Source organism: Acanthamoeba castellanii (genome assembly GCF_000313135.1).
Source record: "Acanthamoeba castellanii str. Neff unplaced genomic scaffold scf7180000084603, whole genome shotgun sequence".
In the NCBI taxonomy this organism is placed as follows: Eukaryota; Discosea; order Longamoebia; family Acanthamoebidae; genus Acanthamoeba; species Acanthamoeba castellanii.
Window position 1 is genome coordinate 379,328 of NW_004457654.1, and position 26,084 is coordinate 405,411.

The following is a 26,084-nucleotide window of genomic DNA, read 5'->3' on the forward strand; positions in this document are numbered from 1 at the left end:
CCAAGCTCCCCAGCCAACTGAACAGCGTTCGTATTTTTTAGTGGAATGTAAGACATTTGTACCCGACTTTATTCGTGCATTCTTCACATTCTGGTCGCATGAGAGCCAAGCAATAATTTACGAATTTATTGAAGCCTCTTTTCCAAGCATCCCCAGGTGGGTCGTAATCGATTTACTCAGCAGATCTGGAAGAGAGCGGGGGAAGAGCCCCCTCCGCATTTCGACACATCTCCTTCCTCTGCGCTAATTCATCGATTTTCGGCTGCCAGGCGAAACTGGCTCAATAATCGGGACACTCGCCAGGGTCCATCTTCAGCTGCTGCGCGAAAGGAAATAGAGATTGAAGTGGTGGAAGAGGAGTAAGAGGAGGAGATGGCCTCCCTCACGAAGCAAAAGCTGTTTCAGCAGGTGGATGAATTATTTAGAGAATTAATTGCTCTCAAGAGGCCCGAGCGTGTGGTGGACAAGAAGAAGGTGAAGAAGAAGGTGTACAAGACGCAGGAAAAGGCATTCTTCGATGAGATCGAGGCCTGGATCAAGCAAGTGCGCGAATTCATGCAGCTTTCGAAGCTCAGATGGTGCGACATCTTCTACCTGCGCATGCAACACAACAAGGACAGCATCAAGGCCGATCAGGTCCAGGCATTCGAGGCCCTGATGCGCTGGTACGACAAGCAGTGGTCCGATCCCGCCAAGAATCCTCTCGCCGACACCGTGGCCTCCTTCGAGCGATTCCTCGTCACCCACACCATGGACCCCGACGGCTGCCTCGTCGGCATGACCCCCGACTCCTCCATCCTCTCCAAATTCTCGTTCTACCTCGAGAACCAGAACCAACAGATCGACTACGAGGCCGAGGCCTGCCAAGAGAACCTCGCCAAGAACATTGTGGCCTGGAGCAAGATCGACGACCTTGACCACTTGGCCCGCGAGGTACGCACACAACTCTTTCGCTACTCTTTTTTATTTTTTGAAAAAAATGCTCATTTATTATTACATTTATTGTTATCACCACAATATTGTTCTCCCGCTAGTCGCCGGGACTGAACCACGACGTTCTGCCTCTCTCTCTCTCTCTCTGCTGGTCTTCTGTCTCCTTCTCATCTGCGCTGTGCTTGTTGTGTTTTAGGTCCGTCGCATGGCTTCCATCTTGAACAGTGTCCGCAGCGTCAACATCGAGCTTCTGCGCCCTGGGTGTGTTCCTTCTTGCGCTCATCGATGAGCACGTGGAATGCACGCCTATCAATCTATCCATCTATCTCACCTGGATTGTTTTTTTCTTTGGTCGCGCAAAGGGACTTGGTGGTGGCTGCCTTCCTCGGCGATGACAAGGAGAGGGATGCGAAGAAGGGCATCTACTACGCCCGCTTCACCGGCAAGCGAGAAGGTTCGGCACACCGCTCACCCACTACAGCATTCACACGAAGAAGAAGGAAGAGGAAGGAAGCTCACGCTACACGTGCTGCTGGTACGATCGATCGATTGCGTACATGCAGGCGACAGGATCGGAGTGTTCCTGGCGCCGGAGGAGCGAGCCGAGGAGATGGTCAACGCCGTCTCCGTGTTTCCCTTCACCGACGACATGAAGGTTCTGCTTCTCGATGTAAACAAGATGGAGCGACTAGTGGAGGATCCCACCAAGTCTCTTTCAAAGGACCTCAACGAAAAGTACCTTCCTCCCTCGCGCCCCCTCGTGTGTGTGTGTGTGTCTGTGTGTGGTGTGTGTGTGTGTGTGTGGGTGTGTGCGTGTGTGGAGTGCTTGTTATGCACGAACTGACAGTTACATGCGCGATCTACAGGATCAAGAAGCGAACACTGAGCTTCCTGGCGCAGCAGGGTGTCGACATCGAGATCATCGAGCGGGCGCAGAAGCTGGACGTCACCATTGCCGATCTCCCGCAGATCCAGCGAACAAAGGTCAGCCTCCAGAGCCTGTTCAAGGGTCCCGACGACCCATTCCTCGCCGAGGTCGAGGAGTTCGCGCGCGCCGAGACCAAGAGCTTCACGTCCCAACTGGGTCTGCGAGATATCTTCCTGCCGACCAGGGACAGAGGTTCGTTCGCCTTTCAGTTCAAACCGTTGGCTTGCTATTTATCATTCTTCTTCTTCTCTGTTTGTGTGCAGCTCTGCAGCGATTGCAGAGCATATCGTGGTCGGAGCTGCCCCGGGTGAGGATTCAGCGACATATTTCCTCGTGCGAGGAAGCACTGCAACACTTGCAGGTACAGTTCTGCACGCGCGCATTTTCAACGCATTTATATATATTTATATCATTAAATGCTGCAGTTTTGGTTGGCTGACGTCATGGTGCCTCTCCTCTCTCTTTCTTGTGGACAGCTTGAGAAGCGCGAACTGATGAACGGGACGACGAAGGACAAAACGACGGAGTGGTGGCTGTCCCTCATCAAGGACGAGTGTGACAAATTTTTGGAGCGAAGAGGTGCGTTGCCCGGCTTACTCCCACACGACGAGTAGTCCCACCCGTCCGATCTAATGAAACCCAACACTGTCGTCGTCATGCGCTCTCGACAGGCTATAATCCGGACGTAGTCCCCGCTAACTATCTCGAGGAGCCACCAAATTCTATTCAAGCCGTGCGCGACAATCTTCAACTCATTAGAGAAGTACTTGCCCCCCCCCTCTTTCGTTCTTTCCTTCTTTCGTTCTTCATCTTCGCAGCGCCCTCGTGCGTCGTTCAAACGCGAAAATGATGAATGGTCGCTAACGCCTGCGTTACGTATGGTTCTACATGTGCAGATTTTGAACCCCAACGAGGATAAGCACCAGGTCCAGCGCCTCATCAAGCGACTCAAGTCCGAGATTTATCCGCAGATCGACCGATTCATCAGCAACGCCGAGATCGTCTTGGCCGAGCAGTTCAACATTCCCTACGAAACGTTTGCCCTCGAGGAAGCAGAGCTCAAGTTTGCAGCGGAGCGCGAAACCTTGGGCGCTGAAGTCAGGGTACGTTCAACACACACACACACCACACGCGCGCGCCAACACACACACCAACACACATACACACATCAAAAGGAGGGCTTACTAACGGTTGTGGGGGTCGTGCGCCATGGCTGCGAGCAGGACTGGATAGAAGACATGCTCAAGGACATCCTCTACCTGCGACAGATGAAGCGCTTGGAGAAGCCGCAAAACAGGAAAGAGAAAATTTTGGACATCGTCCCCGTCACGGGGCTGATCGTCGGTCGATTCTATCGACTCGAGAACGAACTGAGGTTCGCTTTCGTTTTCGCTATTGTCCCCCCCCCCACTCCTCTCCCCCCTTCACACTCTTCCTTTGCTGGGTGCAGCTCTCATTTCACTTCATGATCGACAACTAATCCGGTCTGTCGCGTCGCCTCGGCAGGACGGTGCTGGACGTGTGGGGAGACTACTTTTCCGAGCAGGAGAAGATGGAGCAGGAGAAGCTCGCCGCGCTGCTCAACACCTCTTCTGCCGCTGTGGCCATGCGGTACGCCATGCACGCACGCACGCACGCCCGCACGCACGCACACCCGCCCGCCCGCCCGCACGCGTTCTAATTTGCCCACTTTGCGCTGCCCAGGGAGTCCGCCTCGTTCGCCATTGTCCGGGGGGACAGCGGCGAGAGCGTCAAGGGCAAGGAACGCGAGAGCAAGGAGATGACGCCCGTGGGCAGCCTCTCGGATGGACCGTCCCCTTCGCCCTCGGCCTCGGCCGAATTCAAGGACAGCACCAGCAAGCCCAGCCCCTCACCTCCTGCCGCCGCGGCCGCCACCCCTGCTCCCGCTCCCGCTCCCGCGCTAGCCCCCGCCACCCAGGACTCCACGTACGTCGCCCTTGTCGCCTCTCTAAACGTGCAGCGCTCACTGTGGGTGGGTGGGGGGCTTGGTGCAGTGAGCGAGAATCCGTCTCGGCGCCAGGGCCGGCTCAGCCATCGGCATCGGCGACATCAGCAGCGGCACCGGTATTGGCAACGTCGTCTTCTTCGTCGGAAGAGGCGCCACTTCGAGAGCGCACTGAGTCCGTTTTTGCGAAGCGAAACCGACCCCAGTCCGTGCGGTACACTAGCCAGCCTCGCTTTCGTGTGTGTATGTGCGCGCGTTGCTCGCCGGCGTTCTGCTGACCTGTGACCTCGTGTGCAGGCGATTGGGGGCGTCGCTGGGCTCTCGCGCGGACGAGATCAAGCGGGAGGGCTGATCCCACAACCACAAGCGAGAGACAGAGAGGTGCAAAGAAAATGGAAGTTCGTCATCAGAACCACCACCCAGTAATAGAGCAACGTTGTACACCAAAAAACAGACTCTTTTCTTTTCTCTCTTTCGCTTGCCAGGTTCATCGCCGGCACAGTCTGGCAGAGCATCAGTCGGTCTTGACGTTGTCCGTACGTCGGGGCGCGGTGGCGGTGGCGGACGAGGGAGCAGCGGTTGGGGCTGCTGCCTGGTGGGTTGTTCGGCGGCCAGGTTGTTCGGCGGTGTCGGCTGCGTAGTAGCGGAACTGGCGCACGGGGCGGAGGGTGCGGCTCATGCTCTTGGCCAGCCAATAGGTCGCCAGCACGAAGGGCGCGTAGGCCACCACGAACTCCAGCGCCGACGGATTGTACTGTTGGCGCCCACATGTAGTGAGAACCGCACACACACACACACGCAAGACCGCACACGCAAGACCGCACACGGCCAGTACCTGGATGATGAGCCAGGGGAACTCGAGGGTGTAGAGGATGACGAGGCAGGAGCCGATCATGGGCAGCATGGCCATGCCCAGGGAGAAGGCGAACATGCCGAAGAAGAGGGCCACGGGACCCAGGAGCAGGAAGAAGAAGAGCAGGCCGAAGGAGAAGGTCGAGGCCAGGAAGTCGAGGATGGAGAGGACCGGCGCGAGCAGGAAAGCCAGCAGCTCCGAGGCGAACATGCGCGAGCGCACGCCGTGGAGAGGCTTCAACTGGCGCCAGTGCAGCGAGATGTCGTCGAACAGCGATTCCACCTTGCGACGCTGATTGTTCACCTGCACCGTTCAACCACGAACAAATAGAAATAAATAACATTTTTCCATATATGGAGATATTAATACACGTAAATAAAAATAAGATGTAACAGCAAGCAAGTACCGCCAGGGTGGCTGTGTCGACTTGAGCGCGGATTTGAGGGTCGAGGAACCAGGTCCAGCTCTGCCGTTTGATGATCAGACGAGCCTCGAGAAGGTCCTCCAGCTTGGCCTCCTCCCGTCTCAGGGCCTCGGCCAGCAGCTTGATCTCGCCCACCACCTTGGCCTCCTTGACTTCGGGCGGCGTGGCGCCCGTGGAGGGGTGGGCCTGAACCGCGTCGAGCAGGCTGGTGGCCTTCCCGTACCAGCTGTGCCAGAGCGACTTGATGCCCGACGTGGTCGCGTTCAGGGCCGAATCGGCCACGGTCGTGGTGGCCTCAACCGAAACCGCAGACGTCGGTCCCGGCAAGGCGGCGATGGACAGGACCAGCAGTAGCACCAGCCCTGTCAGACAAGCACGCAGCTTCTTCATAGTAGTATGGTGTCGTGTGTTGTCGTGTTGTGTTGTGTGCAGCGTAGTGTGGAGTAGTAGTAGTAACTAACAGTGTTGCAGAAGGGTGGTGCTGTTGTTGCATGTCCGCACGCCGTGGCGGTTGACGAGGGTGTCCGCCCAATGCAATGTCGACACCCACCAGCGCACAACCAACGAAGAGGTGCCGGGTTTTTGGCGGGAATTTTAGTTTTTGTGTCGACACCACACACCAGGCGTGGCCACTTATGCTGTCACGGGAGGATGTGGTAGGCGGTGATGGCGCTGGTCTGGTCGGCCACGAAGAGGTTGCCCAGTGCGGAGGCGTCCAGCGGAGCGGTGCACAGCCAGTTGATCTTGCTGCCGTGATTGATGCGCTGCTCCAATCGGTAGGGCTTCGGCTTGCTCGCCTCCTCTTCCTCGGTCGAGCCCTTCGTCGTCTTCTTCTTGTTCCTGTTGTTCTGTTGCCTGGCGGCTTTGCCCTTCTTGCTTCGCGCCTCCCGCAGCTCGGTCAACACTTGGCCGACATTCCTGTCGTGTGTGTGTCGTGTGGTGTGGTGTGTTGCGTTGAGTGCGTCCGGCTGAGAGGTTGTATGCGTGTGCGTGTGCGTGTCACGCACCACAAGAGAATAGAGTAATCGTTGCCGCCCGACACGACATGAGACGATGGAGAAAACTGCGCAAATCGCCTGTAGTTGGGAGACAAAGATCTTGAAAGTGAGCCAAAGAATGAAGAACCATGGGCACGGAAGAAGAACGAAGGAGACGCCCAAACGCACGCTTGTGAAACGGAGGTGGAGTGCCCGTCCTCGAGCTGCACGACGGGCAGATCGCGATCGAGATCGTAGATGAGTACGGAGTTGTCTCCGAGCGCAGCGAGGGCCACGTTGGCGTCGGCCGACACATCGATCGAATGCACGAAGGGTGGGTTGACCACTTGCGGCGAGTTCATGGCGAGACCGACGAGGTCGTGGTGGTGGATGGGTCGGCCGCGCGAGAAGTCCCAGTGCACGAGCAGTGAGTCGAGGCCGCCAGACAGAACTGCACAGTCGATCACCGTCAACTATGAGAGGATGGCGCGCCTATGCCTATAAAGAGGTATTAAAGTCAGACGGCAAGGGCACCTTCCCACGGTCGTCGCTCGCCTCTGAAACACACAGTCGAGCAAATCTGTGCGCCATGACAAGGTGGGTTGTCAGGCAGCAAACATCACAAATCGGCGGCAAGATCAAACGAAGTACGTTGGAGTGTTTTCGCAGGCTCTTGAAGAGAGTGTTGGACTGCAGATCTATGATTTTCACATCGCCCGAGTCGTCGCAAGTCGCAAGGAATCGTCCATTCGGCGAGATCGCGAGCTGATGAGCAGGTGGCGGCTTGGGTTAGTCATTGATCGAGGGTTGTTTTCTGAAGTGTGAATCAACAGAACAAAGGTGAAGAGATCGCAGTGGTGACGCATACCGAGTTGACTTCGTCCTGGTTGTGTGCATACTCTGTCTCGAACGTTTTGTAGATGATGTCAGGCTTGCGCAGGTCAAACGAGAAGACCTGGCCATGTGATCGTAGGTGTGAGGCACATAACCATATGGACGAGGAAGAGAAACGAGCAGGTCGTGGTGCACCTTGTTGCCTGCAGCAGCAAACACCATCTCCGATGGCTGAGACCCGAATGCAACTGATGCTACCTGTGGTGCGTCGCGGTGAGCGTGGTCTGGCGCGCGCAGGAGAAGAAGGGGAAGGGCCGGGATACCGCTTCGCCTTCGAAGGCAGCAAAACAGCGCACTGACTTGCTTGTTTTTTCGTCCCACAGCCGTGCCGTCCCATCCTACAAGGATTGAAGCGGAATTGGCAATTGATTAAATTAGGAGATTAATTAAAATTGTAAAATTGAAATGTAAAATAGTACCTCACTGCCGGATAGTAGAAGGCAGTTTTGCGACCTGTCCAAGCAGAGCACCGTGTCGCGGTGCCCCTTCAAACTGTTGAACGCAAGAGACTGCACACCAGCATCTCCTGCAGGTGCTTCCATCTTTGCAGATTTCTTTTTCTTTTTCTTTTTTGTTTTTGCTGTCCGCAAAAATCAAAATTGGCGGGAAACGACACGAAGCCCAACGCAAGTACAACTTTCACGACAAAATTGAAAATGCAGTCGATTACCTTCGCGGCCGACTTTGGCTCGCTGCTGAACCAGTACAAGGTCCTTGAATTGAGCGAGGAATTGCTGCAGGAGATTGAGCAAGGCCAGGGAGAGTGCGATTTTCCATCAATTCATTTTCATTCTTCGTAATTGACTTACTGTGCGCACAGGGTATGCATCAAAGGAGCGCCGGCAGAGGAGGCGGTGCTATGCACCAAGGACACCACTTATTCGTTGCGACAGCTTGATACAAGGTACTCCGTCCGAGAGCTGAACCATGTACACTCTGCTTTGATTCTTACCGAGGTGGTTGCAAACAGCAACTGCCACCTTCTCCTGCCTCCGAAATCAAGGGAGGTGCAGAGCATGTTTACTGGCTACCTCGGTACGCCTCACTCTACGTTTAATCAAAACCTTCATATTGTCAACAGCCTCCTCTCTCAACAGAGTTGCACGAAGTGCTGCCCCGAACTGGTGTGCTGCCCGCTCTACTCGGAGAGTGCCCCTACGAGGGAGAAGAGGCCGAGGAGGAGAAGGAGATGGCCCTCGAGACAGCGGAAACTACGAAGGGAAGGAAGTACACATGGGAAGCCTTGGTAAGTCTTCGACCGCGTTCACCTCTGGCTGGCTGGCTTGCTGACCTCTACGGACTCATAGCGCAATCAAGTGCAAGCCAGCGACCAGCAGCTACTCAACGCGCTGAAGAGGATCAACGCGTTCGAGTGGAACGGTTCTCTCACCTCGTTCTGTGAGGCGTTTACATGTACAGCGCAGTGAGTGCTAATCTTTGTTCCTTCCGCCAATTAGGTCACTGGCGATTGCTGGGCAGATCGTTCATAACTGAGGTGCGCGCCACGCTGCATGCAGTCTTTCACACGACAACCCTCTGACAATTAGATTGCATGTGCTACCATAGTTGATGGATAGGATCATCACGGCCGCGCATGCCAACGAGTGGCCCCTGTCCGCCATACCCGTCGAGGCCTGTCAGCAAAACCTCAGGAGTACGTTGACACATGTGCATGTACGCCCGGGCAGGAGACTGACCCACTTCGTGTAATCGCTTCAGTGTACCCTGGGCAAGTTGTAGAGCACTGCCTTCGGATCTACAGTCGCTCTACGGAGTCACCAACGCCTGACGTCGTCGCTCTTGATCCCACGCTCCTGTGCGCGATGCGAGCAGAGGTAAGGCCCCAATGTGCTTTGGTCTTCCGCATCGTTACCACCATGAACACGCTGTGACAATGCTATCGCAGGACATTCTCCTCGAAGGGCCTGACAAGCCCTGGGTCCTCAGTGACTTCATGGGGAAGTGGAAGGACCGCATGCAGAACGACGACATCACCCTCTCCCCCTCATCAGAGATGCTCAAGGTGCGTGATTGCGTCCACGCCTCTTTCCAACCACCTTGCACTGATCTCACCCACTTGCTCCTCCCTTATGTTGCAGGGGATCGCCTTGGTGTCGACTCTTGGCACCGAGCGACGATTGACCTATCTGCCCAACACATCTCTGCCGCCCACAGCGCCAGCGCGTTTCGCGTTCCTCTTCAATAAGCAGAGGAAGTGGACCCTCGACGAAGTCACGCCCTACATCGAGTACGTCACGTGTCACACGAGTCCCTCTCAACGCGAGCTACTCGCACATATCGTCCAACGCTCACACCCGGCTTGGGCACAGGGACCTCGTGGAGCCCGGAATGACCGCAGAGAAGCTGCTGATGAAGTATGCCCGCATGAGCGAGCAGAACGGCCAGCGCTTCTTCACCCCACGCTGATCGAGGAGATGAAGAAGATCAGTGGGCACCAACAACTATCACCAACAACGATCGAGCGTGAAGAAAGTACAAAAGAAAACACGAACGAAACTCAAACGCGGCTGGCAAAAGAAAAGCGAATGAACAGATGATGAGGAGGAGGGCGGTGATGGCGAGAGGGATGAGGAGGGCCGCGTCGGAGGCCTCGTTCACAGGCGGTCTGTGCGCAGTGTACAAGCCGGCGGGTTCGTCGTCGTTTGCCATAGTGGCCCGCGTGCGCGACATCTTGAAACGCGCTGAGGGGCTTCGACCACGCGATCCCGCGGACGTTCGTCCAAGGACCCGCGTCCCCCAACCCAAGGTGGGCCACGGCGGTACCTCTCCCGGCAGCCTCGCTCATCTCGTCCAAGATTCTTAATTTTTGGTGATTAATCTTCGAAATCGCGGCAGTAAAAGATGTGTAGCATTGCTCACTTGTTGGTGGACCGTGCAGGCACCCTCGACCCCTTCGCCACTGGAGTGTTGGGTACGTAGCTGCTCTTGCCACCAAACCGGCCGGTTGGCCACACGTACTATGACTCATAACCTGAGCGCCCTGCTCTTCACACGCCAGTGCTGGGTGTGGGTGACGGCTGCCGCCTTCTGCAGCAGTACCTCGTCGGCCCCAAGGTTAGCACCGTAACACCTAACGGTGGTCCGTGCCTTCACCTGAAGCTCACAATGTGACGTACGGGCGAGTAGGAGTATGTGGCGACCGGGCAGCTCGGCGTTGAAACCGACACACTGGACACCGAGGGCAAGGAGGTCCTGCACCGACCATGCGACCACATCACGAAAGAGATGATGGAGAAGGTATTATTTGTCTCGAGCCCATGATATAGCTTGGAGGGACCGATCAAATGCTGATGCGACGCCACACACAGACAATAGAACAGTTCGTGGGCAACATATGGCAGGCGCCACCGGCCTATTCTGCGCTGAGGGTCAACGGCGTGAGGGCCTACAAGCTCGCAAGGTATAATAAATGTCATCTTATGCTGGTGATGTGGTCACTGACATCAACAACGCCACAATGAACAATGCAGGAGCGGGCAAGAGGTGGACATACCACCGCGGCAAGTGTTCGTGCACTCCTTGACATTGGTCGATTTTAGTCCGCCCTTCTTCACCATACGTGTCAAGACCGATGGCGGGCTCTACGTGCGCACCTTGGTCAAGGTTGGGTCCTCGCTCCCGTTCAGCTCACACACTCTCGCTCATCACACACACACACACACACCACACACCACACAACACACACACACACACACACACCACATGTGGCGGGTGCCGTGATGATGTTTAAGGACATTGGCCACAAGCTGGACTCGTGCGCCTACACCACGGCGCTCGAGCGCACGCAACACGGCCCCTTCACCCTCGACATGGCCCTCCGCGAGCACCAGTGGACAGCCGATGCCCTCCACCAGGCCATCGCCAAATGGCGAGCGGCCAACCCAACGCCCACAGCATAGCCTGCCCTTATCCAGGTTACTGTGCAACCATCAACAAATTTTTTTCACTTAATTTTTATTGGTCTTTGAAGTTAAATGCGCCAATGCGGTGAATGCCACCAATGCACAGTAGCGAAGAAACAAGACGCACAAGATGAGAGTGAAGACGGCAAAGAGGGGCAAGAGGACGGCCGGGCGAGTGCACTACTGCCCCCGCTGCGCCAATGACCTCGTGGCCGGAGGCGAGATAGACATCTTTCCCCTTGCCGGTACCTACCATTATTTATATTATTTATATTATTTTATTTGTATCTTAAATAATATAAATATGGTTTTCGTTATTTTTAGTATCTTTTCTTTTTTTTCTTGAATTGTTTTGTTTTGGCGTACTGATCGTAGGCCCTAACTTGTTGGCATCGTGCTTGTCTGCTTGACTACAGCGGCGGTGAACTATTGGTCTGCGCCACTGGAGGGAGCCTGTGCCATCACCGTGTCGCTGAACAAGCGGGGCCGATGGGGCTTGCTGAAGAACCTCAAGAGTGCAAAGCGCGAGAAGGAGGCGGGTCCACGGGACAAGGTGCCCCAGTACCACGATACCCCCGAGGGCACCTACCTGTGCGGCGGTACCGCCGGGTTTCCCCGCCCAAGGCCTCGCGATACCCGACCCGCCTTTCTTCATAAGATCAGTACGTACACGCACGGCACACACGACACGACACACGCGTGTGCGGTTACATCCACAAAACTGCAACACTTGGCTCACGTCCCGCTTGTATAAGCACCAACAGAACCGAGCATGGTGGTGCTGAGTCGGGACGAGGTGATGGAGGTGCTGCCCGAGAGTGATTGGACATACCTGACGCGCGCGGCGCCGTGGCCGAGCGGTGGTTGTGCTTCTTCATGCGGAACGGGCACAGCGCGGAATCACACAGCGAAGGAGCCGCCTGGAACTACATCGGCGCACTGAGCGAGGAGGACAAGCGAGCCTACGGCACGTCCAGCTGGACCTGGCTCAGCAGGAGCCATGTCTCGAGCCATGACTCGAGCCACATTGCGCTGACTTGGGTGGTCGTGCGGTATGTTTGTTTGTTCGAAGCAGGAGTGTTGATGGTGAAGCAGGACAACGCCGAGAAGAAGGGCAAGCTGTTCCAGTGCCCGGGGCGCATCACCATGTCGGCGCGCAACCGGGTATCAAAGGCCCGAGGCAAGCACAAGGGCGCCGCCAAAGATCGAACACGAGACATGACCACCAGCCTCAACCCCGCCTGGTGAACACGAGCGCATTGCTCCAGAAACTTTGTTTTGCTTCTCAAGGCCTATAGTCAGATGCGAGCAAGGTGGTGCCCCAGAGTGGGGCACCAGGTAAAGGTTTCAATTTGCTTGGAGTAGAGCGCCTCTACTTGTAAGAGCCGTTGCAGACCCCGCCACAGCACACTCACCTCCGCCACGAAGTCCCTGCCACATTGAACTCTCCTGAGTTCATAACTCTGACAATAGGCCACAAACATGAAAGAGAGGGAGAGGCGCACCGGACAGTGAAGAGGAATGTGAAAAGGCTGAGCGCGTCCATGTTGCTGATTGGAAGGTGGTCAGCGTGCAGTGGCGGTGACTTCAAGAACTGCTTGATGGTTTGTCGCAGTATTGCCAGCAGCTGCCGCTCACATGACTGGAGGCACATGGATGCCCGCAGTGGTGCAAATGAATGCACCTGCCTGCGGGTCCGCACCTGTCCACCCTCCATCGCCTCCAGCTGGTCCATTGCGCTTGACACAACAAACAACAAACAAACAAACAACATCAACATCAACAATGTGCCACCATGATGGGGATATGAGAGTGAAACCTTTGAGGTTTCTTGGGAGGGATGAGTTGCTTCAGGAGCTCTTCCATGCAGCCCAGCACCTCCACCTTGATCGAGCACAATGACGAAAGGAGGGCCGGAAACAGAAGGTTGTAGATTCCGCGCCCCTCAAGCTTGGCACTGAGAACAAGACAAAGCGAAATCGTGAGGCCTCAAGAGGCGCGGCAATCATTATTTTGCAAGCTGAATCCCTCGTACCTTGTGATGACCTTGTCTAAAATGATGAGCTGCTTGAGCAGCTTCTTCTGCGATGCAAGGCACACACTGTAGGAGTCCGCAGGAAAAGGAGCCCTGACCACAGACAAGCAACATGCCACCGCCATTTGAGAATCTAACGACAACGACAGCGCGCAGGTCTGACGCAGGGGAAAAGGGTACCTCCACAGCTGCGGCTCGTGGGCGCCCGACTCTATGTGGAGGGCCTGTGCCACAAGGATACCCCCTATGGCTGGAACTCGGTGTCAGCTGATGATGGCACTAAAAAGCGGGAAAGGCGGTCGCATACCTTTGATGATGGCCACGGCAGGACTGGTCGCCCCAGGCTTGGCCTTGGCTGCTGCGTCGGTGGTAGTCTCCATGGGGTGCGGCGGTACGTGGTGGTGCTCGCTGAGCACGCCGGCCTCGTCGCCTTGCTCCTCTTCGTCGAGTGTGGTACCGGTCACGCCCGCGAGGTCGGATAGCTCGTCTGACGGTTGTGCGCAAGTGGAGGCTCCCGCACCGCTGCGCCGGTGCGGCCCTGATGAAGAGGACGACAGACTGCTTGAGTTGCAGAGCGATGACGCCGGCGGAGTTATGAACGAGTCGAAGATGAGGCTGCTGAGCTCGCGAATCTTAGTCAAGGACCCCGGTAGCAGCGAGTAGCGCAGGTGGTTGCTGCTCCGCACAGGCCACACCAGGCATATCCCGACAATAACTACACACACACACACACACACACAAATCGTAAATGACGCTTGTGAGACACTCGCTAGCAACAAATCCACGCACAACTGCGAAAAGAGAAGAGGAGAAGAGCAGAGAGCCGATACCGAGGCAGCCCAGGAAATTGGACTCAATGCGGCCCAGGGCAAGTAGCTCGGCCGAGGTCGTCTGCGGCTGCTTGGCGACGATCATGACCAGGCCCATGGTGTAGGCAGCCACTGCACCCGGGTAGTCGAGCGATTTGACCGATCCCCGCGCGTAGCTGCAGATGTTGATCCACACGAAGAAGAAGGCCAGAATGCCCAACCCGTTCTCCGCTGAGATGTGCACTCCAAGATAGCCTGCTGTCGCTCCCAGCACCGTGCCTGCCCCCCCCCGGGTGGAATTGAATAAATGTGAGCAGCAGGACGTGGGCACGACAGTGAAGAAGAAGAAGAAGAAGAAGAAGGTCGGCGGACGGACCCAATATCCTCAGGCCGGTCTGACGGAACGAAAACCCCTGCTTACGGTCCATCACCAGGCACACGGTGAGCACCGCCCAGTAGCCGTACCTGATCAACCGGCAAAAATGTCAGAAGTCTGTCATTGTTGATGCGTCGAGCAATAGTGTTGTCACAATCAGCACAACATGGACCCAACGTACGGAAACCACTCGCGTATGGCTGACGAGAAGACCAGGATGGATGCCACGCTGATTGCAACTGACATCTGCGTGGCCCCTGGCGATATCAATATGTCAGTTTGCGTATAAATGTTTAAATGTTCGAAGGCAATAGAAAAGAGGCATACAAATGACTTTGTCTGAGCGAAGCCAAGCGATGGAGCATTTGGCCGGAATGGAGAGGAAAGCAAAGCGTCCGCCTTGGCGCGAATCCTGAGCGTACTTGCTAAGCCGCTTCGGCAGGCCGGCAAGCCACAGCACGATATCTGTGGTTATTTTCCAGAAGTGTGTGTGAACGGAATGATCGAGTGTGGCGCGCAGCAGAGGCCTGCATTGCTCCAGGAGAACGTGAGAAGGTGGTGCGTACCGCGTAAGATGTCGAGCGGGAAGACTGTGAGGACGAAATTGAAGTCAACAACCCAGTGTGGCTTGACCTCTTCAAGGCTCTTCATCAGCCCAATGAACGTCTTGAGGTAGAAAATGAACGCTGCCAGTGGTAACACCTCTGTGTGGAGAGGGGGGGAGGAGAGAGAGAGAGGCCGAGGCATTGTGTGAACGAGCAGAATAGAATGGCTGCAAGAAGGCCGCATACCCTTCATGTTGAAGTTGGTCAAGTTCTTGGTGCTCTCAGAGGAGTTGTGCCAGAACCACTGCCGCCGAGTACGCTCGTAGGTCTTGAGAATGTCGTCCATCCGGGCAACGATGTCGAGGTCCTTGTCGTCTATCGACTCCTTATCACCGTCGCCGTCGCCGTCGTCGTTGTTGACCTCCTCCTGCTTGGGTCTGTCTCTACTATTCGTGGCCTTTTTCCTTTCCTTCTCCTTCCTCATCATTTTCTTGTGGCGATACTGGCGGCGGATTGAGCTCAAGCCAACTGCGCACACAGTAAACCAGGCGTCAGCCAGCCTTGTATGGGGGGGAGCTGGGCCAGAACCACAGGTGCGAGGGTGAAGGAGGAGGAGAAGCGCGCACTCTGTTTGTTCATGATCTTGTGGGAGAACGTGTCGAGGGTGAGTGCCATGGCTTCGCTGAGACGACCGAACGAGGCTCGCAGATGCGCCACGAAGTTGTCGTGGTAGTACCCTGGCTCTGCCGCCATTGAGCATCGGTACATGCCTGTAAGCACGAAGGCAAGTCAGGTCAGAGGCCTCGAATATAGTTAGGCCAACAGTGAATCAATTAATTTGAGTAGAGGAAATGAAGCATGACGACGTTGTCGTGAGTGTACCTTCCATGGCTTCAGTCATGGCCTCGAGCGTCTGAATGTACTTGACGAACCCGGGGTTGGACATGAGGCCATGCTCCCACTGCGCATCTTCATATCGCTGTCCATGAGCATGCCGCGGGTAAAAGGCCTTAGTCAGCTTCGGACTCGAACAGTAGCAATGCGGCGTAACATACTGCTTTGGCGATGGCAATGTTCTCCACAATCTTCTGGGTCATCAGCTGCGCCTTCTCACTGAGATACAGACGCTCAACATCGTGCTTTTCGTTGGCGGTGAAGTGACCAATGGCGCATTGTACTCCTCTGGAAGCGGCGTTCAAGCTGAGCCCTGTGTGTGTGGTGCGCGGTCCACAGAAAAGTTTGCGCGTGAGTGATAGCACGATGTGAATGAGCACTAGGTGGGATTGGGGTGCGGCACCGAGAGCCTCCAGAAGCTCCTTGCTGCCACGCGTTGGCCAGGGCAGGATCTGCATGACAACCCCACAGCCACAGCCGATGCCCATAGCCGCCACGGCGTAGAACGGAAAGAGAACCCAATCCAGGCCCGGTATTTGGATGTAGAAGAGCACCACCACCGCTACAACCACCGTGTTCATCTTGAATGCTGTTGGGGTGGTATGCGGGTCACCACCAGGGTCAGCGCAAGATGAATGTGAAGTCGCCATCAACTTCAATGCGGGTGTTTGTACCAATGGGATGGTAGATAGGGTAGCTGCACAGCCAGCACATGCAGAAGAGACCAATGGCCAACCACCAGGTCTCGGTCTGGCCCAGCACCGCCAGCAACGCCAAACTGAGGAGGGCACCCACTGTAGATCCACTGGCAAGGGTAGTGCATCAGCAATGCGGCGTCAATTGAATGACGCACACGCACCACACCACACACCACACACACGACAATTCTGGGTGAGGGTACGCCATGATAGCCCAGGATAAGTTGAGCGTTCGTCCCAGTGTGGGTGCTGACGCAAAGACAGCCGTGATGGGAGCAATGAACAACGCCGCCGACAACACTGCATCAATCCAAACGAAAGAAGAAGGAGCAGGCTTGAGGCCGTCAGACAGAAAGAGAGGGGGGGGGCTGACGGCGACGGGACGTACGCGAAGGCATGGAAGGGTAAATGCTGATGGCAGCTGCACCCGTGGCGGCGATGGCAGATCGAAGGCCCCACGAGACATAGTTTAGAAAGACGGGAGAGATGTAGACCGGCAGGCAGAATGGCACGAAGTAGAAGCACATGGGAACGCTCGTTCGTCTGCGTCGGCCGCCATCAAAGCAGCACAGGTTGTTGTCGGCCTCTACTGCCGAGTAATCTTGCATGGCATCGTCGTCGCAGATCTCGCCCCCCTCAAGAAACCACTCGTCCTCATCTTCTCCTTCCACAACACGCACTTTCCCCTTTGTTTGCTTTCCTCCGCCACCGTCCTTGCCCGGTCGTTCATCTTCGCAAGATCCCTCAGCTAAAGTATTGAAATCCTCATAGGTCTCCAATTCAACTGTTTGCTCTGTCGTCTCCGCCTCCACCTCTGCCCTGGCGCGGCGCGCGTAGTTGGAATCTCCTTTTCCATCCATCATGTTCCGCCGTCCTCTTGCCAAATCGAAAACAAAACCAGACCGCGAAACGGAAGGTGATAACAGACACCGGCGATTGACCCGGATCACAAGAGGACCGACCACCTGATCCCTACGCGGTTCCCTCTACCCTCACCGCAGTCACTCATGTGTGTGCGCGTGCGCGTGCCGTGGTCGCCAACAGTGGAAGTAATAAATAGTCAGTGGTACCTGCACGCTAAGATACAACGAATGCGAGAGAAAAGAGAGAAGAAGACGAGGCTTTGGGGGGGGGGACAGAGCTCTACATCAGGACGCAGGCGGTGCAGCATTCGCCGGGCGGTGATGCTGAGGAGTGGAAGAGCGGGTGGCCTCGGCCGACACCGGCGCTCGGCATCAGGAGGAGTGGGTCACTCTCGTCACTCTCGGCCGGCTGCTAATGATGAACACGACGTGACCGGTCAGGTCTCGTAGAAGAACGAAGAAGGAATGCCAAGGGCAAGCAAGCAAGTACCTGGCCATGCTGTGTGGCGGGCGTCGGTAACCCAGAATTGTAGGGAGTGGTACGGGCAGACGGATGGGGAGTGCCGTACGTGGGGTCGAACTGTGCCAACCAAAAGCAAACGCAATAAATTAAAAGATAAAACAAATGAATAATAAAGTTGGCCAACGCGTACCTCCTTTGGCGCATAGGTGAGGCCAACCGACTCGGAGATCCAAGACATAACGCCCCGTGTCTTCATGCTGATGACCGCTCTTTGCTCTGCACGTCAAAATAAAAATAATTGGCACCTTACACTCAATGGCATCTGATGCTGATGGGGCGTACCGAGCAGGCTTGGATTCTTGGCCACGAGTGCGTCTATGACCTGATTCATGGCTGTCATCCAACCCTCTTTTTCGTCTGGGTCAGCAGCAAACACCGTGTAGGTCTTCTTCGTTGCCACGATCTGCCACGAATTCCGGACAACTGCGGCCGGTACGGGCGAAGCCTCGTGAGGTCAGCAAGAGCTCTCGCTGGCATTGTGTTGCAATAGCGACAGCACCTCCGAATGACTAAGATGATGAACGTACGCTCTGTGTTGGGTAGGTCTCGAACCCAGGTTGTGCCCATGGGGATCTCGCCCTTGAAGATGTACGAGCCCATCACCTCGTAGCCGTAGATCAGGACGTCGTTAAACAGGTAGAACAGCGTTTCCTTGACGAAGCGCGAGGTGATTTTGACCAGCTTGCCTTGCTTCACGAAACGCCTGGTGGGCGTCACAATCTGCGGTGTGTGGAGAACGATCTCTGTTGAGCGGCAACAGGCAAACACCCAACTCAGCGCGCACAGGGATGGGACGTACGGTGTGCTGCGAACCAAACTTGTACTGAATTTCCACAATCGTTTTGCTGTAGGCGGCAAGATAAGGCAATATATGTGGCAATAATATTAACATAATAAACACGTTGCGACATCAGATATAAAGGTCCTTGAGCGCTTGGTCTCTCTCTTGGGCTGAGGAAGGAAAAATAAAGAAACAAATAATACAACAATAGCAATTAAAACTTGAGCAAACTAAGCCATTATATAGTACTATATAGAAATAAACAAATGTATAAGCAAAATATACAGGGGTGGTAAATTGAGGCACCGTACATCTCGTCGGCCCGGCGCATGGAATCATTCACGTGTACTGCCACCTCTTGAAACTCGGCCAGCGCTTTGTTGATATCGGCATAATCTGCACGACACCAACAGTTGCAATGGTGAGCCAAACTTGAAGGGCGTCATCTCGGCAAGACGCCGACGCACCTGGATGTCGTTTGGGCGTGTACTTGAGGAAATCTTTCAAAAGCAGAACGTATCGCGGTATTCGCTGCAATGGGGAATCGCAACAGCAACTGAAGGTCAGTGTGGCTGAGAGAGGGGGATAGGCAAGGAAACGGTACCTGGATGGGCATGATGAGAAATGCGCCGAGGTCCAGACCCTTCGCTTCGGGAGTGAACTCGCGCTCTTGCAAAAATTCGGCAAAGTGAGGGTTCTCTTTACACCTGACCATCGTCTGCACCGCTAGCTCGTAGTTTTTGCAATAGACTGGCCGAGCGCGGGAGTGGGGTGTAGTGAGCACGAAAAGCACGCACGCACACACACACGCACGCGCGCGCGCACACACACACACACACACACACCATTGCGGAAGGCGGAAAGGCAAACCGGTGTATAACTTGAAAAAGGAGGCGAGGCGAAGGAAGAAGTCGCCGATGCAGGAGTTGGGGTCCCACTCCTCGGTTCGCCTCTCGAGACCATCGAGAAGCTCCTGGTTCACCTTAACCAGCACCTCCACGTTGGCAAACAGATGAATGATGTCCTCTTTCGTCACGCAGCCTTCATCCCGCAGCGGGATCAAAAAATGCTGTGCGCGCACACAGGGAACACAAGCACGAGAGATAAGTGAGTGTTGAGGCCGTCAGCGATGAAGGTGCTCAGGAGAGACTGGAGAGAATGTACGTTGATGAGGATCCCTAGCCCGTCGACGTAAGCTCGCTCTGTGCTCACAATCTGATGCGCGAAAAGCCGTGTGAGTGCTGCCCTGCACATCGAACCCAACACACAAACTGGCGGTACCTCTCGCAGGATCTCATCGCGGTAGTTTACACTGTCACCAGCCGCTGGAGTACGACGTGGAAACGAAGAGAGAGCCCAATTTAAGGTTCAGTTCACGTATTATTAATATCAATATTTGCGTGTAAGCCAGGCACAAATAGGGTAGGGTGGGCGCACCTCGTGGGGCGGTGAGCTTGCGCGGTGTGGCGATGCGTTTGGAAAGTATGTGGGTGTCGCCGCCTTCGATGGTCACCTCCAGCGACGCTCGAACTTGTGACATTGATGATTTTCTCGTCGAGAATGAAGGCGCTGTGGGTGTGGTCGGCCGAGGAAGGAAGGGGCTGGCGGAGGAAGGCGAAGGAGGAGGGGGCAAAGGAGAAGGAGGAGAGAAAGGAGGCAGTTGTGGCTCACCAGAACGGTCGTCTGATTGATTGCTCTCGTCCTCTACAGAGACTTCTGATCGCTGCAGCTGGTCACCGTGCGGGACATCAATTTCGAGTGAGGCAGCGAAGGATTTGCGTCCGCCATTGCCTCTCTCTTCCATTGTACTGCTGGCGTCTTCGTTGTCGTTTTCCTCGTTCGTATTTATTCCCAGCTAACTATTTATCTCTTTTGTTCAGATATTTGGCGAAATGTTGGTTCGCGCCAAATTGACAATTTGTAGACACCCAAATTTTTGTCTTGCTCACGGCCTGCGCATCGAATTGAGGATCAATTCTGGGCATAATGGTACCAGGCAATCCAGTGCTCTCTCTTCGCTTGGTTGCTTTGAGCGTGAGTGGTATTCGTAGCTGATGATTCGCGCTCAATTTCCATTTAATTGCATGCATCTCCGCCTCAGAACACCCTCAACTCAGCACAAAAGGAGAAGGTCAGGAATTTCGTGGTCTTCACCACTTCCTGGTACGTCCTGTCGCCCTGCCCTCCCCAACAACAGCGATCTCAATTGTGCAACCCTCCCGTTGAATGTGGTGCCCACACAAATTTCAGTGAAGATGTGGCCATCAATGCCCTGAAGCAGTTTGAATGGAATCTGGAGGTAGCTTGTGACAATTACTTCGCCAACCCTGACGCGTTTGCTGTCAAGACCAAGGCTGCCGCGGGCAAGAAGGCGTCGGGTCCTGTCGACCCGGCCAAGATCGACTCCCTCTTCGAGACCTATCGCGGTAGGTCACCCTAATCCTGCTTATGCATTCGATCAGCCTTGCTCGTCTTTCTTTGTCTTGCAGCTCGCGTGGTGGTGCTCATGTGCTGCTGTGCTGTGCTGTCACTTCATGCTCTTACCTCCATATGGCCTCGTAGACCCTGATTCCGATGTGATCGGCAGTGAGGGAGGCATGGAGCGGTTCTTCGCTGATCTTGGCGTTGATCCCGAGGAGCTCGTCACACTCATCATCGCCTGGCAGTTCAAGGCTTCCGTTCTGAATGAGTTTACCCGAGATGAGTGGAAGGAGGGCCTCACCTACTGGAAGTATGTCTCCTTCCCTCCTTAGGCACGCATGTTCGCTTGGTTTGCTGTCTTTGCACTGACCCTAACGGCGGTACCCCATCGGCAACAGGTGCGACGATATCCCCAAGCTCAAGGAGAAGGTGCCTGCCTTCAAGGCCCTCCTCCAGGAGCCGCACAACTTCAAGGAGTTCTACAACTTCGTCTTCGCCTACGGCAAGGACACAAGGTCGAAGGGACTTGGTGCGGACACCCGTCAGCTGATCTTATTCTTTACTGCATAGCTAGATGCTTGAGACTGTGACCCTGACAGCATCTTCTTTGTCCGTGACAGATTTGAACATGGCGATTGAGCTTTGGAAGCTCATTCTTAAGGACAAGTTTCACTTCCTGGACATGTGGATTGAGTTCCTGCAGGTCAGTGTTACAAATCTATTTCGTGTGTTGCGCCTGTGTGCGGTGGTGCGTGCTCTCGCTAACGACCTGCGTTACAGAAGAACCGTAAACACTCCATCTCCAAGGACGAGTGGGCTCTCCTCCTCGATTTTGCCAACATGATCGACAAGGACATGTCCAACTACAATGCCGAAGGTAACAGGATCACTTCCATGCTCCAGTGGTGCGCTTCCGTGCTGCTTTGTTCACCATGTGACGATTTCCTGTCTGTGCAGAGGCCTGGCCGGTGCTGATCGACGAGTTTGTCGAGTATGGCCGGGCGCAGCTGGGCGACAAGTGAGGCACGCCCGTGGGCGGGGGGTTTGTATTCTTTTTGTTCTCCAGTGGCACACTAGAGCGTTTTGTTACTGCTCTTTTTCGCACGCGTTGTGGCCGCTCGGCGGTGCAAGTTTTGTGTCGTGTTCAGAGGTGTCTTTGGCCTTCTACGTCTCCGTCTACACGGGAGACAGCTGATGGTACGCCCGTGTTCAATTACCACTTTGTGAACGGTCGCTGCTATTCCTGGTGGGAATGGCTCGCCAACTCCACCTGCAGCGACATCTCTCCGCCTGCGTTGGTCAAGACGGCCAACAACTCAACTACGCCGAGCTTTTCAGAAGATGCGAGCGCGCCCAGACCACAGGACACTCAGCCATTCACCCAGGTACGCTGTCTTCTTTGGGCCGTCCTCCGTAGTTGGTCGCCGCTAGTCTGTTCCCCGCTACTGCGAGTGGGCTGCGCCACCTCTTGTTACGAATTACGCGAACGCAAGTCCTTGTTGCCGTTGCTCTTTTTTGGCGCGAAGCTCAAAACGCTGCCCAACGGAATCGAAACTGCGGAAGAGGACTTGATTCAAGAGACAATTACTCTTCATTTCGAGAATGCATCACGATCAAGGTACTGCCTTCTTCTTCCCTTGAGATTGCAAGCTTGCTGATCCACGTAATCGTCTTCGCTTAATTAAAATTACTGAGATTAGGCGATGAAGAAGGTACCCACCCCATCTTGTCAAGTAACGTGAATGAAATCTCACGTTTGTGCTTTATGGGACCTACCAGTGGTCGAGTTTTGCTGCGACGGTTGCCAGATTTTGATTGATCCCGAGCGTGAGGTGCGCTACCACTGCGCCACCTGCGGCGATTTCGATGCGTGCGAAGAATGCCTGCTTGGCGAAGAGGTCTCCCATCCTCACCCCCTCGCCAAGATCAAGCCCAAGCTGCGCGGTACCCCCCCCCATAATCTCTTCCGAATGCCCTGCGAGATTATAATCCTTTGTTGCTTGCCTCCCACCCAGCCAAGCTGTTGTATAGCCTCAAGGACCCGAAGACCGGGAACACTCTCTTCTTGAGCAACTTCCCAGTTGCCATTCCCGGCTCGACGCACCTTACACAGCACAACATCAGGGCCGTGCTGTCGGTCATCGAGTTCGACAAGGTCGACGGCACGTACGAGCTCGCGCAGAAAGCCTTTCTCCAGGGCAAGCACATGCACAAGGTTTGCTTCTTGCGTGGAAGACCTCTCACCTGTGGGTGTAGTGTGTGAGTGCAATCATTCACCATATGTAACACGAGTGCAGAGCGCAGCGACGAGTGGCGTGGTCTATCACCACCTCAACATACCCGATCTTCAGAACCCGGCTCTGCTGGCTGACTATGGCGCCTTCAATGTCCTTGAGGAGGTACCCCAGCCAGTTGCCACTATTTTTCGGATGTTGACCCTTTCGGCTCACGCTCCCGTCCCTTCAGTCAACAACGTTCATCGACAAGGCCATTGACAACGGCAACGTGATCGTCCACTGCAAAGAAGGCCAGCGACGGTACGTGATGACACACGACGAGGTGAGCGGGGCGTTGTGATTCCAAACATCGACTCACCTTGGTTGTTCGTTTGTTTTTTTGGTTCTTCTTCTTCTCTGCTGCTCTGCTGCTCTGTAGTTCGCCCACCATGTTCCTTGCGTGGATGATCACGCGCGGATTCGACGTCGACAAGGCCATTAAGATGATCGGCAAGGACTACAACGATCCCCACTTTGAATGGAAGGACAAATACGTCAAGACCAGGTGCGTGTGAGCCTACAAACTCTGCACTGGATTAGGGTGCGTCTCGACTCACGCACACGACATACTTGTGATTGTGCGGTGTGTGCCGCTGCCGGCAGGGCCTCGTGGATCGTCGAGTTGAGGAAGTGGGAGAAGGACTGGAAGGCCAAGCAGGAGCGGTGGCTGCAGACCAAGGGCAAGGTGCTCGCGGAGGACTGGGACAGGCTATTCCTCGGTGAAGCCTCCATCGCTACCCGCGTACGAAGGAGAAAGAGGGCACCCGAGGATGAAGAGGACGTCGACATCACGCCTGACATAGTGATGCCGAAGGTAAAAGGACTGGTGCGCGTGCATGTGCGTGCGCACCTGTTAGTGTGTTCATGTGTGGTTTGTACATGAGCAGCATCTCACACGTACGCTCTTCATTTCGCGCTCAACAGCCACAGCAGCAACCCAACATTGCAGGCGGAAAGAGAAAGAGGGAGGAAGCTCCACCTGCGGCAGGCGGCCAAGCCTCTGCTCGCAACAGGCTAAATGACATGCTTCAGCGCTTCGAGGACCTCGAAGAGCAGAAGGAGGTGCAAAAGAGGGCCGAAAAGCGCATGCGCACCAACATGGCCAAGGAGGTACGTCGGCCGGGGTGGGCATCCACAATTCATGTCCTGCAACTCGCACACACGCAACACGCAATAGTCACCCTTGCCTTTTCCATGTCAGGCGGCCAAGGTCGAAGCAGCAACCAATGGCTTCCTGATGACTGCGGTTTCATCTCAGGCCACACGCCGACGAGCCTTTGAGGAGAACCGGCGGATGGCGGAGAACATTGGCTTCCGTTCCACTGCTCATACGCGCTCCCATAATCCTGGCCACATGTGATGATAGTGAGTTTCAGGTGGTTGCAAGTTTTTTGCTGCCAGGTAAAGAGAATGTACATTTGTCATGTTTCATACTCACCTAATCAGACTACACTGTGATCTACTCTTGGCCTTCCACATAGTGCTGCACAACCAACTCTCTTCAATGTGGTGTGCCAAACCTGCACATGGTGCTCATAAAATTGGACAACATGACCCTAGGAGGAGAGCGCTTGCACTAGCACTGAAACTTGGAGCTCAGCTGAGCATGCATTAGAGCTGATGGTGGATCATGATATCAGCCGAGCTAAATGCGTGTGTACTCCCATGGCAATTTTCATGATGCGGGCTCATCCTTCGCAAGAAGAACAAGCATCCGTGGTCCAGTGGCAAGATTTCCGCCTGCCACGCGGGAGACCCGGGTTCAATTCCCGGCGGATGCATATCGTTTTGGCCGACCGCCTCCTGTTGCGGTACCGGAGCAGCATAGCAGCATACTTTTTCGCCTGCGGCCTGCCACCGAGCGACCTGGGTGGGCCGGGCAGCGGAGGGCTGAATGTGCAAGCATAAGACATTGTGGCCGAGTGGTTAAGGTGCCTCGCTGCTAACGAGGTGGGGTTTCCCCGCGCAGGTTCGAATCCTGCCAATGTCGATCTCCCCTTTTGTTTTGGTTTCTATTTTTGTGATTTGCTACGTCGCTTGGGGGTGCTGGGGGGTCATGTGCGTCTGGAACCAGTGCCGCCAGTGCGGGTGGCTAGCATTGGCCAGGAAAACCGCGTCTGACCAAAAACCGATGAAGGTGAACCTGCGCTGCTTGCTGCCGTCGGGCAACCGCCACTCGAAGACGGCAAATCGCTTGGTGGCATGCGTGTAGTCGATGTCGAGCCCGTAGAAGTCCATGAAGTCCCAGCACGAGGAGGAATCGGTCATCCGCACCCGCACCACGCCATCGGACCTCGCACGGGCCTTGAACCAGCGAAGCCGCGAGTCTGCCCAGCTCGGTGGGCGCCAGGCCGCGTAGCGCGCGATCATATCAAGCAGCTCGGCGGGCAGCCTCGACAGCGGGCTGTGTGGTTCCCTGGCCCCAACCCACAGGAGCCGAAGCTCGTCCCAGCCGGCCGGCGCTATCAGGCCACGCACGACGGCTGTGTCAAACCGGCGAGGGCGCCGCGGGAGGACCTGGAGCAGCTTGGCCTCCTCCACCGTTCTCCGGGTAGCGCCGCAGTTGCCGCACAAGTGTTCGCGGTGCCCGTGAGGGGCGCCGCACACCACGCACTCCCAGTCGCCCCCGTTTCGCACGCGCACCTTGCCCTTCTGTCTCTTCTGCTTCTGTAGGTCGGCCAAGTATCAGGAATAGAAGGATGTTGCTGCCCACCATGTATAGCACAAAAGCTGGGGTGTACGCACCGCAAGCGCTCGAGCTTGCCACTTGAGCGTCTCTTCGTACTCGTCCACCGCACCACGTACGTGCGTGACTTCCATCCTTCGCCGCTTCCGCTTTGCTGCCCCCCCCGGGTTTTTTCCCTTCTTCATGTCTTTCCTGGAAGACCTTCACCTAATCCTTTTGATTCGTTGGGGCAGGTAACGCAAAGATAAGAACCGGTGCTGTACGGGATTGCCCATTCAT

General features: G+C 55.4%; 11 protein-coding genes across 11 annotated transcripts; 6 read left to right on the top strand and 5 right to left on the bottom strand.

The window, feature by feature from the left end:
* Nucleotides 1–372: 372 nt before the first annotated feature.
* Nucleotides 373–4,179, top strand: ACA1_069200 (uncharacterized protein; the record flags this gene model as incomplete). The annotated part of the gene is made up of 15 exons (XM_004352812.1): nucleotides 373–933; nucleotides 1,130–1,194; nucleotides 1,296–1,387; nucleotides 1,497–1,668; nucleotides 1,800–2,053; nucleotides 2,125–2,222; nucleotides 2,338–2,440; nucleotides 2,533–2,594; nucleotides 2,758–2,964; nucleotides 3,085–3,236; nucleotides 3,368–3,472; nucleotides 3,566–3,808; nucleotides 3,903–3,946; nucleotides 3,978–4,041; nucleotides 4,125–4,179. The coding sequence occupies 15 exons, from the start codon at nucleotides 373–375 to the stop codon at nucleotides 4,177–4,179; spliced, it is 2,277 nt and encodes a 758-aa protein (XP_004352864.1).
* A 162-nt stretch (nucleotides 4,180–4,341) lies between these two features.
* On the bottom strand, nucleotides 4,342–5,494 carry ACA1_069210 (uncharacterized protein; the record flags this gene model as incomplete). Its single annotated transcript, XM_004352813.1, has 3 exons — nucleotides 4,342–4,581; nucleotides 4,663–4,983; nucleotides 5,087–5,494. The coding sequence occupies 3 exons, from the start codon at nucleotides 5,492–5,494 to the stop codon at nucleotides 4,342–4,344; spliced, it is 969 nt and encodes a 322-aa protein (XP_004352865.1).
* A 251-nt stretch (nucleotides 5,495–5,745) lies between these two features.
* On the bottom strand, nucleotides 5,746–7,313 carry ACA1_069220 (WD domain, G-beta repeat-containing protein; the record flags this gene model as incomplete). Its single annotated transcript, XM_004352814.1, has 7 exons — nucleotides 5,746–6,022; nucleotides 6,271–6,532; nucleotides 6,616–6,661; nucleotides 6,733–6,846; nucleotides 6,950–7,036; nucleotides 7,111–7,173; nucleotides 7,239–7,313. Coding segments are annotated over 7 exons (924 nt in total), but the record flags the coding sequence as incomplete, so codon positions are not given.
* Nucleotides 7,314–7,631: 318 nt separating this feature from the next.
* ACA1_069230 (sister chromatid cohesion protein dcc1, putative) lies at nucleotides 7,632–9,402 on the top strand (the record flags this gene model as incomplete). Its single annotated transcript, XM_004352815.1, has 11 exons — nucleotides 7,632–7,738; nucleotides 7,796–7,879; nucleotides 7,979–8,010; nucleotides 8,073–8,221; nucleotides 8,283–8,355; nucleotides 8,433–8,470; nucleotides 8,542–8,629; nucleotides 8,695–8,810; nucleotides 8,882–8,998; nucleotides 9,075–9,223; nucleotides 9,306–9,402. 11 exons carry the CDS (start codon nucleotides 7,632–7,634, stop codon nucleotides 9,400–9,402), a joined length of 1,050 nt encoding a protein of 349 aa, XP_004352867.1.
* Nucleotides 9,403–9,562: 160 nt separating this feature from the next.
* On the top strand, nucleotides 9,563–10,895 carry ACA1_069240 (tRNA pseudouridine synthase B, putative; the record flags this gene model as incomplete). Its single annotated transcript, XM_004352816.1, has 7 exons — nucleotides 9,563–9,755; nucleotides 9,875–9,907; nucleotides 9,995–10,050; nucleotides 10,123–10,233; nucleotides 10,305–10,396; nucleotides 10,467–10,581; nucleotides 10,728–10,895. The coding sequence occupies 7 exons, from the start codon at nucleotides 9,563–9,565 to the stop codon at nucleotides 10,893–10,895; spliced, it is 768 nt and encodes a 255-aa protein (XP_004352868.1).
* A 133-nt stretch (nucleotides 10,896–11,028) lies between these two features.
* Nucleotides 11,029–12,146, top strand: ACA1_069250 (uncharacterized protein; the record flags this gene model as incomplete). Its single annotated transcript, XM_004352817.1, has 4 exons — nucleotides 11,029–11,143; nucleotides 11,315–11,497; nucleotides 11,663–11,747; nucleotides 11,792–12,146. The coding sequence occupies 4 exons, from the start codon at nucleotides 11,029–11,031 to the stop codon at nucleotides 12,144–12,146; spliced, it is 738 nt and encodes a 245-aa protein (XP_004352869.1).
* Nucleotides 12,147–12,196: 50 nt separating this feature from the next.
* On the bottom strand, nucleotides 12,197–16,863 carry ACA1_069260 (uncharacterized protein; the record flags this gene model as incomplete). Its single annotated transcript, XM_004352818.1, has 20 exons — nucleotides 12,197–12,329; nucleotides 12,404–12,540; nucleotides 12,601–12,637; nucleotides 12,718–12,855; nucleotides 12,934–12,999; nucleotides 13,114–13,177; nucleotides 13,241–13,648; nucleotides 13,764–14,021; nucleotides 14,119–14,207; nucleotides 14,300–14,375; nucleotides 14,446–14,583; nucleotides 14,685–14,822; nucleotides 14,910–15,191; nucleotides 15,290–15,433; nucleotides 15,546–15,642; nucleotides 15,719–15,870; nucleotides 15,961–16,119; nucleotides 16,232–16,335; nucleotides 16,459–16,555; nucleotides 16,683–16,863. 20 exons carry the CDS (start codon nucleotides 16,861–16,863, stop codon nucleotides 12,197–12,199), a joined length of 2,898 nt encoding a protein of 965 aa, XP_004352870.1.
* A 535-nt stretch (nucleotides 16,864–17,398) lies between these two features.
* On the bottom strand, nucleotides 17,399–19,962 carry ACA1_069270 (RhoGEF domain containing protein; the record flags this gene model as incomplete). Its single annotated transcript, XM_004352819.1, has 13 exons — nucleotides 17,399–17,527; nucleotides 17,609–17,698; nucleotides 17,772–17,857; nucleotides 17,924–18,064; nucleotides 18,169–18,361; nucleotides 18,441–18,486; nucleotides 18,734–18,818; nucleotides 18,890–18,953; nucleotides 19,027–19,172; nucleotides 19,293–19,491; nucleotides 19,587–19,637; nucleotides 19,704–19,747; nucleotides 19,860–19,962. 13 exons carry the CDS (start codon nucleotides 19,960–19,962, stop codon nucleotides 17,399–17,401), a joined length of 1,377 nt encoding a protein of 458 aa, XP_004352871.1.
* Nucleotides 19,963–20,649: 687 nt separating this feature from the next.
* Nucleotides 20,650–21,865, top strand: ACA1_069280 (leucine zipper protein; the record flags this gene model as incomplete). Its single annotated transcript, XM_004352820.1, has 6 exons — nucleotides 20,650–20,848; nucleotides 20,985–21,153; nucleotides 21,242–21,372; nucleotides 21,464–21,546; nucleotides 21,624–21,720; nucleotides 21,801–21,865. Coding segments are annotated over 6 exons (744 nt in total), but the record flags the coding sequence as incomplete, so codon positions are not given.
* Nucleotides 21,866–22,546: 681 nt separating this feature from the next.
* Nucleotides 22,547–24,479, top strand: ACA1_069290 (dual specificity phosphatase, catalytic domain containing protein; the record flags this gene model as incomplete). Its single annotated transcript, XM_004352821.1, has 9 exons — nucleotides 22,547–22,555; nucleotides 22,652–22,787; nucleotides 22,859–23,058; nucleotides 23,141–23,242; nucleotides 23,310–23,380; nucleotides 23,499–23,624; nucleotides 23,723–23,933; nucleotides 24,044–24,229; nucleotides 24,321–24,479. The coding sequence occupies 9 exons, from the start codon at nucleotides 22,547–22,549 to the stop codon at nucleotides 24,477–24,479; spliced, it is 1,200 nt and encodes a 399-aa protein (XP_004352873.1).
* Nucleotides 24,480–25,147: 668 nt separating this feature from the next.
* Nucleotides 25,148–25,939, bottom strand: ACA1_069300 (uncharacterized protein; the record flags this gene model as incomplete). The annotated part of the gene is made up of 2 exons (XM_004352822.1): nucleotides 25,148–25,786; nucleotides 25,865–25,939. The coding sequence occupies 2 exons, from the start codon at nucleotides 25,937–25,939 to the stop codon at nucleotides 25,148–25,150; spliced, it is 714 nt and encodes a 237-aa protein (XP_004352874.1).
* Nucleotides 25,940–26,084: the final 145 nt, after the last annotated feature.